This window comes from Microcaecilia unicolor, chromosome 8 (genome assembly GCF_901765095.1).
Source record: "Microcaecilia unicolor chromosome 8, aMicUni1.1, whole genome shotgun sequence".
Taxonomy (NCBI): domain Eukaryota; kingdom Metazoa; phylum Chordata; class Amphibia; order Gymnophiona; family Siphonopidae; genus Microcaecilia; species Microcaecilia unicolor.
Genome location: NC_044038.1, coordinates 145087220 through 145100010, shown reverse-complemented (window position 1 = coordinate 145100010; position 12791 = coordinate 145087220). Strand labels below are relative to the sequence as shown.

General features: G+C 44.3%; 1 protein-coding gene across 2 annotated transcripts in view; it reads left to right on the top strand.

The window, feature by feature from the left end:
- The window catches only part of DIAPH1 (diaphanous related formin 1), a 676165-nt gene that overhangs the window by 375816 nt on the left and 287558 nt on the right, over positions 1–12791 (top strand). For both annotated transcript variants that reach the window (XM_030213536.1, XM_030213537.1), the window contains one exon: positions 6739–6747. In XM_030213536.1, coding sequence (XP_030069396.1) covers positions 6739–6747 — 9 coding nt within the window. The remainder of the gene's footprint in view (positions 1–6738; positions 6748–12791) is intronic.

Sequence of the window (12791 nt, the reverse complement as noted above, 5' to 3'; positions counted from 1 at the left end):
CATCGGGCAGAGGCAGTGGCAACCAGACTATCCAATCCTTCCAAGACCACTACTCGACTGAGTAGGCGGGCTAGTGCTGTTTTCCCTAAGTGTGACAGGTCATGAGCTTGAGACACTACAGGCCAAGCTAGGTGGCGTGGCACCAGAACTCTGGCATCAGGAAGATGTAACCAGCCATCAGGTCTCCTTACTGCACCTTCTTCTTGAGCCCATTTCTCTTCCGTTTGGGTGTACATAGGCGTCCATTCTTGCAGTCGAATCTGGAACAGGGGAGTCACAGTACTTGCTGGGGGTCCTCGAGCAGCTTCCTTGGCCACCCGATCAGCATGGCGGTTCCCTCGCGCCACTGGAGTATCTATCCTTTGGTGTCCCCTGCAGTGAATGACAGCTACCTTCTTAGGGGCCCAAACAGCCTCTAGCAACTGAAGTATTTCAGGTCCATACTTAACAGGTTGGCCTGCAGCATTTATGAGTCCCTTTTCCTTATACAAAGCTCCATGAGCGTGTAGAGTTGTGAAGGCATACTTGGAATCAGTATAAATGTTGGTCACCAGTCCTGCTGCTAGCTCCAGAGCTCGTATGAGGGCCACAAGTTCTGCTTTCTGGGCTGAAGTTCCTTGGGGCAGGGCTCTTGCTTCTATCACCTTGTCCTCTGTCACCACAGCATAGCCTGCCAATCGCTTGGAGTTCTCCACATAACTGCTTCCATCTGTAAAATAAATTACATCTGGGTCCCTCCAAGGAACATCTTTAAGATCTGGTCGACTGGAGTACACTTCATCCATGGTTTGGATACAGTCATGATCCGGTGGTCCCTCAGATGCTGGCAAAAGAGTGGCGGGATTGAATGTAGCTACTGTTTCCAGGTGTATCCGTGGATTCTCACATAAGCTGGCTTGGTACTTAACCATGCGGCTATTTGTAAACCAGTGGTTGCCCTTGTACTCCATGAGGGTGAGAACTGCGTGGGGGACTTTAACAACCAGTTCTTGCCCCAAGGTCAACTTGTCAGCTTCCTGAACCAGTAAGGCTGTCGCTGCAATGGCCCTCAGGCAGGCTGGCCATCCTTTAGCCACTCCATCCAGCTGTTTAGACAGGTATGCAACAGGCCTCTGCCAGGATCCCATCATCTGGGTCAACACACCCAGCGCAACCCCCTGTCGCTCGTGGACATACAGTGAGAAAGGTTTCTCCACATCAGGAAGGCCTAACGCAGGGGCTTGGAGTAGGGCTTTCTTTATGGCGATGAAGGATTGTTGAGCAATAGGTCCCCATTCAAATGGTTCCTTTTCACCCCCCTTTGTGGCCTGGTAAAGGGGTTTCGCCATCAGTGCAAAATTTGGAATCCAAATTCTGCAGAATCCGGCTGCTCCCAGAAATTCCCTAACTTCCCTTCTGGACTTGGGTTGGGGAATTGCAGCAACCGCTTGCTTCCTACTAACATCCAGTCTCCGACTTCCCTGGGAAATGCAGAAGCCCAGATACTTCACTTCTGACTGAAGTTGGGCCTTCGAACGTGAGACCTTATAGCCTGCATCCAAGAGTAACTCCAGCAATTCTCTGGTAGCCTCAAAACACTCTTCCTGGGTCACTGCTGCAATCAGGAGGTCATCTACATACTGGTGTAAAACTCGCCTGGAAGGCTCAGATTTAAGTCTTAAGGTCTTGTCCTAGGGCAGTCCCAAAAATGGTGGGGGAGTTCTTGAACCCCTGTGGCAGGCGGGTCCATGTATACTGAAGCTTCCGTCCTGTTACTGGGTTTTCCCATTGAAAGGCGAAAAGCAATTGACTGGCGGGGGCCACCCGAATACAAAAGAAGGCATCTTTTAGGTCCAGTGTTGTGAAATGGGTAGCTCCAGAAGGTATCAATCCAAGCAAGACATATGGATTAGGCACTACAGGGTGTAATGAAATAGTGGATTTATTGACCACTCGTAAGTCTTGGACTGGCCGGTAGTCCTCAGTCCCTGGCTTCTGAACTGGCAACAGTGGCGTATTCCATGGAGACTGGCAAGGTCGAATAATTCCATGGGATAACAGACGATTCAGATGTGCTTGAATCCCTTCCAGAGCCTTTCGGGGAATTGGGTATTGGCGAAGATGGATTGGCCGGGCACTTGGAAGTAAATCTACATGGACAGGAGGAATATTTCGGGCCAACCCTGGGGGATTATCTTCTGCCCATACCCCATTGACCTGGAAGCTGTCGGCCAGGGATAGGTCAACTTGGCCCTGCGACTGATGCAGCCGCCATTCTTCTTCAAGGGGGCAGCAGAAACTCAATATGCCCTTAGGGCTGGATATCGGGGGCCGAAAGGAGACTGAAGTCTGGCCATCTGAGTCAAAGGAAATTTGGGCCCTAAGCTTGGACAGCAGGTCCCGGCCTAACAAAGGGATTGGACAGTCTGGCATATACAGGAATTCATGAGTGACTGTGTGTGAGCCTAATTGGCATCTACGGGTCGTCAGGAAGGGCCTCCGGTTCTGCACCCCCATGGCTCCCACCACTCGGATAGTTTTTCCAGACACAGGCGCTAATCGCTCCGTCACAACAGAATGTTCAGCTCCTGTATCAATCATGAATGGAATTGAGCGGCTCCCTATGGTTAACTTGACCATGGGTTCCTGGGAGCCCAGTTTGTAGGAACCCGGTCTGTCCTATTCGTCCCATTCTGCCATCTCGGCTATCCCAATGATGTCAGATTCAGGAGGCTCATACCTTCCCTCTCGAACTCGGCCTCGGCTTCCTCGATCTCCTGGTCCTCTTCTCAGTCCCTGGCGCCTCTGGGGGCATTCATCTTTCCAGTGCCCTCTTTCCCTGCAGTAGGCACACTGATCCCTCTCCAATCGTGGTCTGGGATTCTCCCCTCGTGGCCGGGATTGATTGAAGGAATCTCGAGGCCTGACTGGCGGTCCGGGGTCCCACTTTGGCTTCCCATTAGCTAGAGGTCGACCTCGGTTAAGGGTGGAATTAGTAATGGCTGCCGCCAAAGGTCGGCCTTCTTCTGCATCTTCCGGTCAGCCTCTCGGCGCACCTCCTGATCCCTATTAACGAAAACCTTTGTTGCGATCTCAATTAGCTGGGTGGTATTCATCCCTGCGAATCCCTCCTGACGCTGCAGCTTCTTCCGGATATCTGGCATACTCTGGGCCACCAATGCACTATTCACCATTCTCTGGTTTTCTAGTGCCTCAGGGTCAAATGGGGTGTATGTTCTGTAAGCTTCAATTAGTCGCTCTAAAAAGGCCCCAGGGGATTCAGTTGCCCCTTGGAGAATTTCAGAGACTTTTGCCAGATTAATGGGCCTCTTTATGCCTTTCCTCATACCTTCCAGCAAGTCCCGGCAATAGCCAGACAACAGTTCATAGTGCTGCCCATTATTTGGATCCCAAGCTGGGGCTGCGCGAGGGAACCGAGCTCTAACCCATTCCTCTAGGTTCTGTGTCCCCTCGGGGGCACGCGCTCGCGTGATGGCCTCAGCATTTTGTAAAATCTTCCGCCTCTCCTCAGTTGTGAAGAGGGTCAGGAGAAGTTGTTGACAATCAGTCCAGGTTGGGTTATGGTTGGCCATAATGCTAGCCACTAGATCCACCACTGCCTGAGGCTTTTCAGTATAAGAGGGGTAATGCGTCTTCCAATTCAGGAGATCGGTGGTTGTGAAGGGTACATACTGGTAGGCCTGTGCCTGTATAACCTGATCCTGATTATTAGGATCCGGTCGAGTGGTGGTTACCTGGCGGAGGGGCAGAACTCTCGAGGAGATGGGAATGGAACCTGAAGTAGAGCTAGGAGCTACCCCCCTATCATGCTCAAAAGTGATTGCAACGGGTCTAACCCATTCAGGGGAGGTGTGTTGAACCCCTGAGGGATGGGGAGGGGTACTCATAGACTGAGAGGTGGTCACAGGTGATTCAGTCCATTGAAAGGGATGCTGGGCCCCTGATGAGTGGGGAGGGGTACTAAAGGGAGAGGCTGGGCTATCGGGAGTTGAGGAGTCAGGAAGTGGAGCCCAAAGCGGGTCTTGGGAGGTTAACAGGGGAGGATGTGGCACAGAAGGGTAGAGGCTGGCTGAAAAGTCCAACCTAGGATGTGGCGGGGTTCGCACAGAAGGGGAGGAACTATCCAGGGAAGCCTGTGCTGGAGAGGCTTCGGCTGGACGCCGTGGATCTCTGGGGGTGGCACGGAACCCCAACAATGGGCCATAAGGTGGTGGCTCAAGATCTGAGGGGTCATCAGAAAGTATGGGTTTCTCGGACAGGGTAGGGGCGGAAGCCACCGATTGGGTGGTAGGCTTCCTGGGGCTCTTTCCCTCCTCCAGTTTAGATTTTCTAATAATCTTTCTTTGAACGCGGCCCAACATGAACTTTACTGGGGATCCCATATAAGTTTTCAACCAAGAGGGAGGGTCAGTCACAAGGCTGTCCCAGGAATCTATATAGGGGAGTTGTTCAGAATATTCTGGTTCTCCTACAATTATGCTGTAGACCTTCCGGATTACTTCAATATCTAAGCTGCCACTAGGGGGCCACCCCACTCCCATAGATGGCCACTCAACTTCACACAAGGTTCTTAGAGTACTTAAGCTTAAAGTCTGTCCATAATCATTGACTAAAAATCCTTTCTTAAAGTTCTTAAGCATACAATCTAGGGGAGTAGCAATTTGTCTAGACGATTTCCCCCCCATAATGCTTACAGTTACAACACACAAAAAGGGAGGGAATTTTTTGGAAGTGTGGTAAGGGGTCCACAGATCCAGAGACAAAATGGTAGACAGACAACAATCGCTTCCTTCCGTCGCTGGCCAGTTGAACTCGCGTTAACTGGAACCGCAGCTATAAGAAGTCCACACTCATTTAACCATTCATACCACACATACTGCACAACAAATCCCACCCAACAATTTCAGATTTCTCAGATACAGATAAGCTCAGGCGGTTTCCCTACTAATCCCCACTAGACTAGAAGATACTAAGGCCTTCGCTGAGAGTTGATCAGACTCCCCTTCCCTCAATTTTTGAGGGGCTGGTTTACAGTTTCCTAGCTAGGATTACAATACAGAATACAGAATACATACCCGGCTAATGTTCCTCAGTCAGTTGGGTGCCAGAAATTGATGCAGGGTTCAGGATCCCACTTCTGACACCAAGAATTGTTGCAGGAATTACCACAGAGTTTCTAAGTTATCCAGTTCCATGAGGGAAACTTTAGACCAGTCCTGGATTTCTGATAGCCCTATCCTGGTGCATTATGGAACCTGCAGCACAGATTTTGATGGGTAGAATCAAGGACTGCAAATCCCACATGAATTTGGAATGTGAGTACACTTGTTGCAGGAATTACCACTATTGTTAGCAGAATCTGTGGTACTTCAGGAGTCAAACAGCACACACCAGAATGAGAGAGAAATCTTCTTTATTTGCCAGCAAACAAAGTAGGACATCAGCACTAAGTCTCTTCTTCTCTTTCTCAGCTCTCTGGATCTGATGGCTTCTGTCTCAGCTCCTTCTCTTCTTCTTAGCTCTCTCCTTCTTTCTTCTTAGCTCTCTCCTTCTCTCTTCTTAGCTCTCTCCTTCTCTCTTCTTATGTAAGCTGCTTCTGCTCTCAGTTATATACTATTCCTAAACCCCTCTAGCCCCTCTTACTTTCCAGATGGTAAAGAATAGATGATTACCCTGCCTTGAACTAATCACCTCTACACATATGTTCAAAATATCAGTTACATAGTAGGTTCCAGACATTTCCTAACTGACCTATGACCTGGGCCTCTCAGACTAGACAATGTGGCACCTATCTCTGTATTATTCACATAATCCCAGTCATAGCTTCATACTAACTACTAACTACTAACTGGACTCTGACATTCATTAAGGGGTCAAGGGACCAATCTTTGCTTAATGGCATACAGATATGGTTTGTTATTACTTTCAGGACCATTCCTACACTTAGCTATTCATCAAGAAACAAAGTTGACTTTTCCTGACCTTTTTCACCTAGCTAGGACTGTGGATAATTCAAACCAGATGATCTATTTAAACTTGCAGAGATATCACTTGAAAGGTCAGACAAAGTTGAATTGAAAAGATATTCTACATAGAAATAGAACTTATTAATTACACAGAATAAAACATATTCTAAAATAAACAGAAATCAAAATTCCTTATAAGACAAAATCTAACTCATCTAGAATTATTTAAAATCTACTCTATTTTCTTCTAACCAACATTAACCTAATCTTTTTAAAACTATCTTCTAACACTGTTTGCTTGTTGATCCCTCGAGATTATCCACTATGCCCAATAGCCTTTAGATTACTTCTCCCTGACCTTTCTAACCTCTTAGTCTAACAAAAGCTAGACATTCTTGAGCAATTAAACCCAGATAACATTCCTCACTTGCAGGGTGAAAGGTTAAAATAGAATTAACAATTTCTCTTTGCCCAAGCTGCCTCACACTAAGAACCAGGGAAGCCAAGGTTTAAATCTCACTCTGCCACTTTGGAAGTCACTTTACCTCCCATTCACTTGGGAACCCACCTAGATTCTAAGTTGTTTGGGGCATGGATACATTGTACTTAAAAACTTATCATTTCTATACAGCACTGCAAATATATCAAGTGGGGCTGTAGAAATAAGTATGTAGTGATATTTTTCTAAGATGTATTCATGAATTCTAACTGTAACTTTTTATTTTCCTTTTTATTTGGTTTGTCCTCTGAATTTGTTGGACCCTGTCTGTAGCTTCCAAGGGTAAGTCCACTCTAAGTATTCTTAATTCATTATTTTTTCCAGTTCTTTGCACCACTTTCCAGTGATGTGACTCATTTGTTAATTGAAGGTTTTAAACAAAAAAAAAAAAGCAGGTTTTTCCTATAGTGAAAAATAGCATTAATTGAATGATTAAAGCGAAGTGGGCTGAAAATCTGGTAGGCACTGGGGTTGGTCTTTGGAGAACAAGCTGTTGTTGCAATCGAGGACACTTGGGTGCAAGAGTTAGAATATTCTGTGAATGCTGTATGTAGTAAAGTAAAATTTCTGGTGCTTGCTGAGTGAGTGATGTGTCTCCTTGGTCATGCACTAATACAGTGCTTCTCAACCCAGTCCTTGGGGCATACTCAGCCACTCAGGATTTTAGGATATCCACAATGACTATTAATGAGAGAGATTTGCTTGCACTGCAGTCTTCACTGCATGCAAATTTGTCATGAATATTCACTGTGGATATCCTGAAAACATGACTGGCTGGAGTGCCTCCAGGACCAGGTTTCAGAACTGCCAGGTTAGCTTAATGGTTAGTGCAGTAGGCTTAGAACCTGGAGAACTGGGTTCAATTCCCACTGTGCCTCCTTTTGATGTTGAGCACTTAGATTGTGGGCCCATTAGAGACAGGGGAATTAACTACTGTACTTGTATGTATTATGTAAACTTTGGTTGTATCACTGAATGGTGGCATATCAAGAATCTCATAAACAAAACAAATGGGAAAAAAATATTCCCATGTATGATAGATTTGCTGCTATAACTTGTAAAAATTTGTGGAGCTGATGATATGGGAGGACTTTGTATTGAAAATGAACATTGAACACTTCAAAGTAGAGAGAGCACCTATGATTTGGATGGAATGGAATATGTACATGTGGATCTTGACATCTAAAGATACGAACTACTCATTCTGGTTTTAGCATTAGGAGTAGGGTTCTAAAGGAATTTATCTTGAATTTTTCTTTGCAACAAATTTGTTTAGCTCTTGTAGATCTAGAATTTAACACAAAGCACACATTTCCTTGGGGATCAAAGTATCTTGAGCAGACCAGATGTATTCCACATATTAACAAAGGTGGAGGGAAGAGCAAAGGTGGAAAGAAGGATTAGATACTTTTTTGACTCCCTGCAATTTAGACTGGTTGTTCAGGCTTTGGTCTTGAGTCAGTTAGACTATTGTAATGTACTTTTGCAGGCTGTTCACAATTGATCTTGAAAAAATTACAAATCTTACAGAATGTAGCTGCTTAACTGGTTTACTCTGCAAAACATGTTTGATAAGGTTACCCCGCTATTGATCAGAGCACTTTGGCTTCCAGTTCAAGCTAGGGTACATTTTAAAGTCTGCATTATTATTTTCAAGACATTACATGGTCTTGCACCATGATATATGTTGTTATCACTGTAACTTTTCCTTGTTGTGATGATACTATACGACTGAGAATTAGTTTGGTGCTATGTGAAGTGAAAGAGGCAATTAGAGCCAAAAGAGCATCCTTGAAAGAATGGGAAAAGGATCCGAATGAAGAAAATAAGAAGCAACATAATCACTATCAAGCTAGATGCAAAACGTTGATAAAGATGGCTAAAGGAGAGTATGAAGAAAAACTTTCTGCAGAGACAAAAACTCAGAGTAACACCTTTTTCAGGTACATCAGAAGCAGAAAATCAGTGAGAGAATCCATTAGACCATTAGATCATGAAAGGAGTAAAAGGGACACTCAGGGAGGACAACGCCATAGTGGAGAGATTGAATGACTTCTTTGCTTCAGTCTTTACAGAAGAAGTTGTATTCCTATACCAGAAATAGTTTTCAAGGATGATGATGTGGAGGAACTGAAATCTTGGTGAACCTAGAAGAAATACTGAGCTAAATTGACAAATTAAAGAGTGATAAATCACCTGAATCCCAGGGTACTGAACGCAGTACTCAAGGTGAAGTTGACCCATGGATTAATACAGAAGCATTATAGTATTTTCGGTCTTACTTGCAATCCCTTTCCTAATAATTCCTGATGTAATTGATGATCTGCTGTTAGTGATCTGTAACCTGTTGTTAAAATTGTCCATAGTACCTGAAGATTGGAAAGTGGTCAATGTAATACTGATTTTTGAAAAGGGTTCCAGGATTGATCCGGGAAATTGCAGACTATTATAAACTATAAAGAATAAAATTACGGAACACGTAGACAAACATAGTTTAATGGGACAGAGCATGGGTTCAGCCAGGGGAAGTCTTGCCTTACCAATTTGCTTCATTTTTTTGAAGGCATGAATAAACATATAAAGTGAGCTGGTATGTAGTGTTTCTAGATTTCCAGAAAGCTTTTGACTCCTGAGAGAATTCAAAAGCAGTGGCGTTCCGAGGGGTGCTGACACCCGGGGCGGATCGCCGATGCAGCACCCCCCCCCCCCGGGTGCACGCCGCTGGGGGGGGGGGGGTGCCGCGCGCCGGTCAGCGTCATTGGTTTCCATGCTCCATCTGCCCCGGAACAGGTTTGTTCCGGGGAACAGGGAGCATGGAAACCAACGACGCTGACCGGCACGCGGCACCCCCCCCCCCAGCGGCGTGCACCCGGGGCGGACCGCCCCCACTGCCCCCCCCCCCCCCCCTTGGTACGCCACTGTTCAAAAGTCATGGGATAGGAGGTATTATCCTTTTGTTTATTAGGAATTGGTTATTGGACAGAAAACAGGGGGTAGGTTAAATGGCTATTCTTCTCAATGGAAGAGGGTGAATAGTGAGTGCTACAGGGATCTGCACTGGGACTGGTGCTGTTTAACATATATATAAATGATCTGGAAATTGGACCGACAAACGAGGTGATTAAATTTGCAGAAGATACAAAACTATTCAAAGTTGGCAAAACACATGCGGATTGTGAAAAATTGAAGGAAGACCTTAGGAAACTTGAAGACTGAGTATCCAAATGGCAGATGGAATTTAATGTGGGCAAATGCAAAATGATACATATTGGAAAGAATAATCCGAATCATAGTTACCTGATGCAAGGGCCCACCTTGGGGGTCAACACCCAAGAAAAAGATCTTGGTGTCATCGTAGATATTATGCTGGAATCTTTTGGTCAGTGAGCAGGCGGTGGCCAAAAAAGCAAACAGGATGCTAGGAATTATTAGGAAAGGGATTGTAAATAAGACTGAAAATACTATAATGCTTCTGTAATACTCCATAGTTCAACCTCACCTTGAGTATTGCATTCAGTTCTGGTTGCCGTCTCTCAAAAAAGATATAGCAGAATTAAAAAAGGTTCAAAGAAGAGCAACCAAAACGATAAAGGGGATGGAGTGTCTCTCATATGAGGAAAGGTTAAAGAGGTTAGAGCTCTTCAGCTTGGAAAAGAGACGGGTGATGGGAGATATGATTGAACTCTACAGAATCCAGATTGATGTAGAACGAGTAGAAATGAATCTATTTTTTTTACTCGTTTTTAATAGTACACAGATTAGGGAACACTCGAGGAAGTTACATGGGAATACTTTTAAAACAAATAGGGCTTGCCGCACTCACCAATGCTTTTCAACCTCATGATGACCCCCTAGTCTGAGTGCTATCCAAACAATGCTTCAGTCCCCTTATCTACGCTGATTGTGTCCATCTACATCCTCTTTCATGAGAATTTGTACAAAATTAAGGCTAGAATTGTGGATGGCTTAAACATAATGTAATCCTGGGCATCATCGTTCAACCTCAAACTGAACAAAGAAAAAACATACCTCACCACACAATGTCGAATGATACCTAAATATTGACGCCATGGGCAAATCTCTCCCAATATCTGACAATCTAAAAATTCTAGTAGTCTCTATCGACCGCATCCTATCTCTCAACAAGCAAATCTCAAACACAATGAAGAAAATGTTTCAAAACATGTGGAAACTGAAACACATAAAGAAATACTTCCCGAGAAACGTATTCCGCACATTAGTCCAATCCATGGTCCTCGCCCATTCAGATTACTGCAATGGAATTTACGCCTGATGCAGGGAACTACTACTCAAGAAACTCCAAAACACTGCAGCCAGACTGATACTAGGAATAAATCAATAGAAAAGTGCAAGACCATTGCTCCTCAAACTTCACTGGCTACCCATCAAAGCACGTATATCCTTCAAGATCTGCTCTCTAGCCCACAGGATAATCTTTGATCTTGCACTGGAATACATAACAAACCTCATAGACCTACCTATGTGAAATGTAATTGAAGGCGCAAGAACTTACCTCACCCTTCACTTCTGCAAATGCCAGGGCCTAAAATACAAATCTGTACACTCTACCAACTTCACATACATTTGTCCCAAAATCTGGAATTCCATACCGAAAATCCTAAAACGCACTACCGGCTACTTAACTTCTCAAACACCTGAAAGCCCAATTCTTCAGACGGTCTTTCTTCAAAGATCACGCCCAGGCTGACTATGCAAAACACCATGATAAATGACCACTAACAGAAAGTAAACAACAACATGCGTCAAATCACAACGAAAATGTTACAAGCTCAACTGTACCAAACTGTAAGCCACATTGAACAGACAACCTGATTGGAAAATGTGGGGTACAAATGCAGAAATAATATTAGATTATGTGATCTCCTATTGGCTATTAGTCATAAGAAGTAGAGATTTTTTTATATTATAAAACTTAAGGCATCCGGCTTGATATTTGTGGCAATTCCATCTAGTTCTATGTCCTGCTTTCACTGTTCATCACAGAAATTTGTGATGTGAGCTGACTGATTTCTAGCAGCATTTTTGTAGTATCTTCAATAACTGGACGACTAGAGGAGGATGATTATAGTTTTAGAGGCTATTGGCCCTTCCTGTTTTCTGAAAGCACACAAAACAAAGTATGCGTATCACTTTATTCCTACCTCATTGAATCAACTTGCAGAAAAGTATTGCAGGATGCATTATTTAAAATGTCATTCTCATTCACGATAAACCTGTTCAACAAGTTATAGGAACATAGAAAAATGTAGACTTATCCAGTCTTCCCATCCATGCCATGTACTTTCCCTATCACTCCTTTTGAGATCCTATGTACTTGTCCCAAGCTCTCTTGAATTCAGATACCATTTTTGTCTCCAACGCTTCCACCGGGAGACCATTCCACGAATTTACCACCCTTTCCATGAAGTATTTCCTCAGGTTACCTCTATTTCTTTTCACCTTCATCCTGTGCCCCCTCATTCCAGAGTTTCCTTTCAGTTGAAAGAGACTCATCTCCTGTGCGTTTATGCCACATAGGTATTTAAATGTCTCTTTTATATCTCCCCTTTCCTGCCTTTCTTCCAAAGAACAGACAGAAATAAAGAAAAGGCAAAGATCTGCCACAGAAATGGCAAATCAAAAGAAAAAAAGCAGATCAAAAAAAGACAAAAAAATAGAACAGGAGGGTAACAGAAGAAGTGGTTTATTACAAGTTGCCCGACGTGGCCACGTTTCGCCCTCAGGCTGCGTCAGGGGTAAAAAAACTTACATAAGTGCTTCCCAAGCTTACTCAGCAAACTTCACAATGCTATGTTGACTGGCAGCATTATGATAATGTGGCTTACATGGATCTAAGAAATACAGTAAGATAGGGGATCTGAATTATATAGAATTGAAGTGGCTTGAAGAGGGATAGGGTGACAAGTGAGGCAGGAGGAAATATGAGGGACAGGAGAAGGGTGGCAGGGTGAGGAGATGGCTTTATTAGTGGAAGCTAATGTGGTGTCATAACCAGTCAAGGGATGGAGGGGACGTTCCTGAGTAAGAGTGATGACTATTCATAGCTGATTCACATTGGAGATTTGAGTCATTTACAAAAGATCAGATAAGTATCTAGGCTTTTCAATGCTTTAGTGGGTGCATTCCAGCTTTTAGTGCATAGGTAGGTGAAGCCTGATAAGTAAACTATCTTGTATTGTACACCCTGGCAGTTGGGGAAGTGGAGTGTGAGATAGCTTTGTGTTTCCGTATGTTGTGTAACAGTAGGTTTATTAGGTTCAATATGTATTCTGGAGCCAGACCAA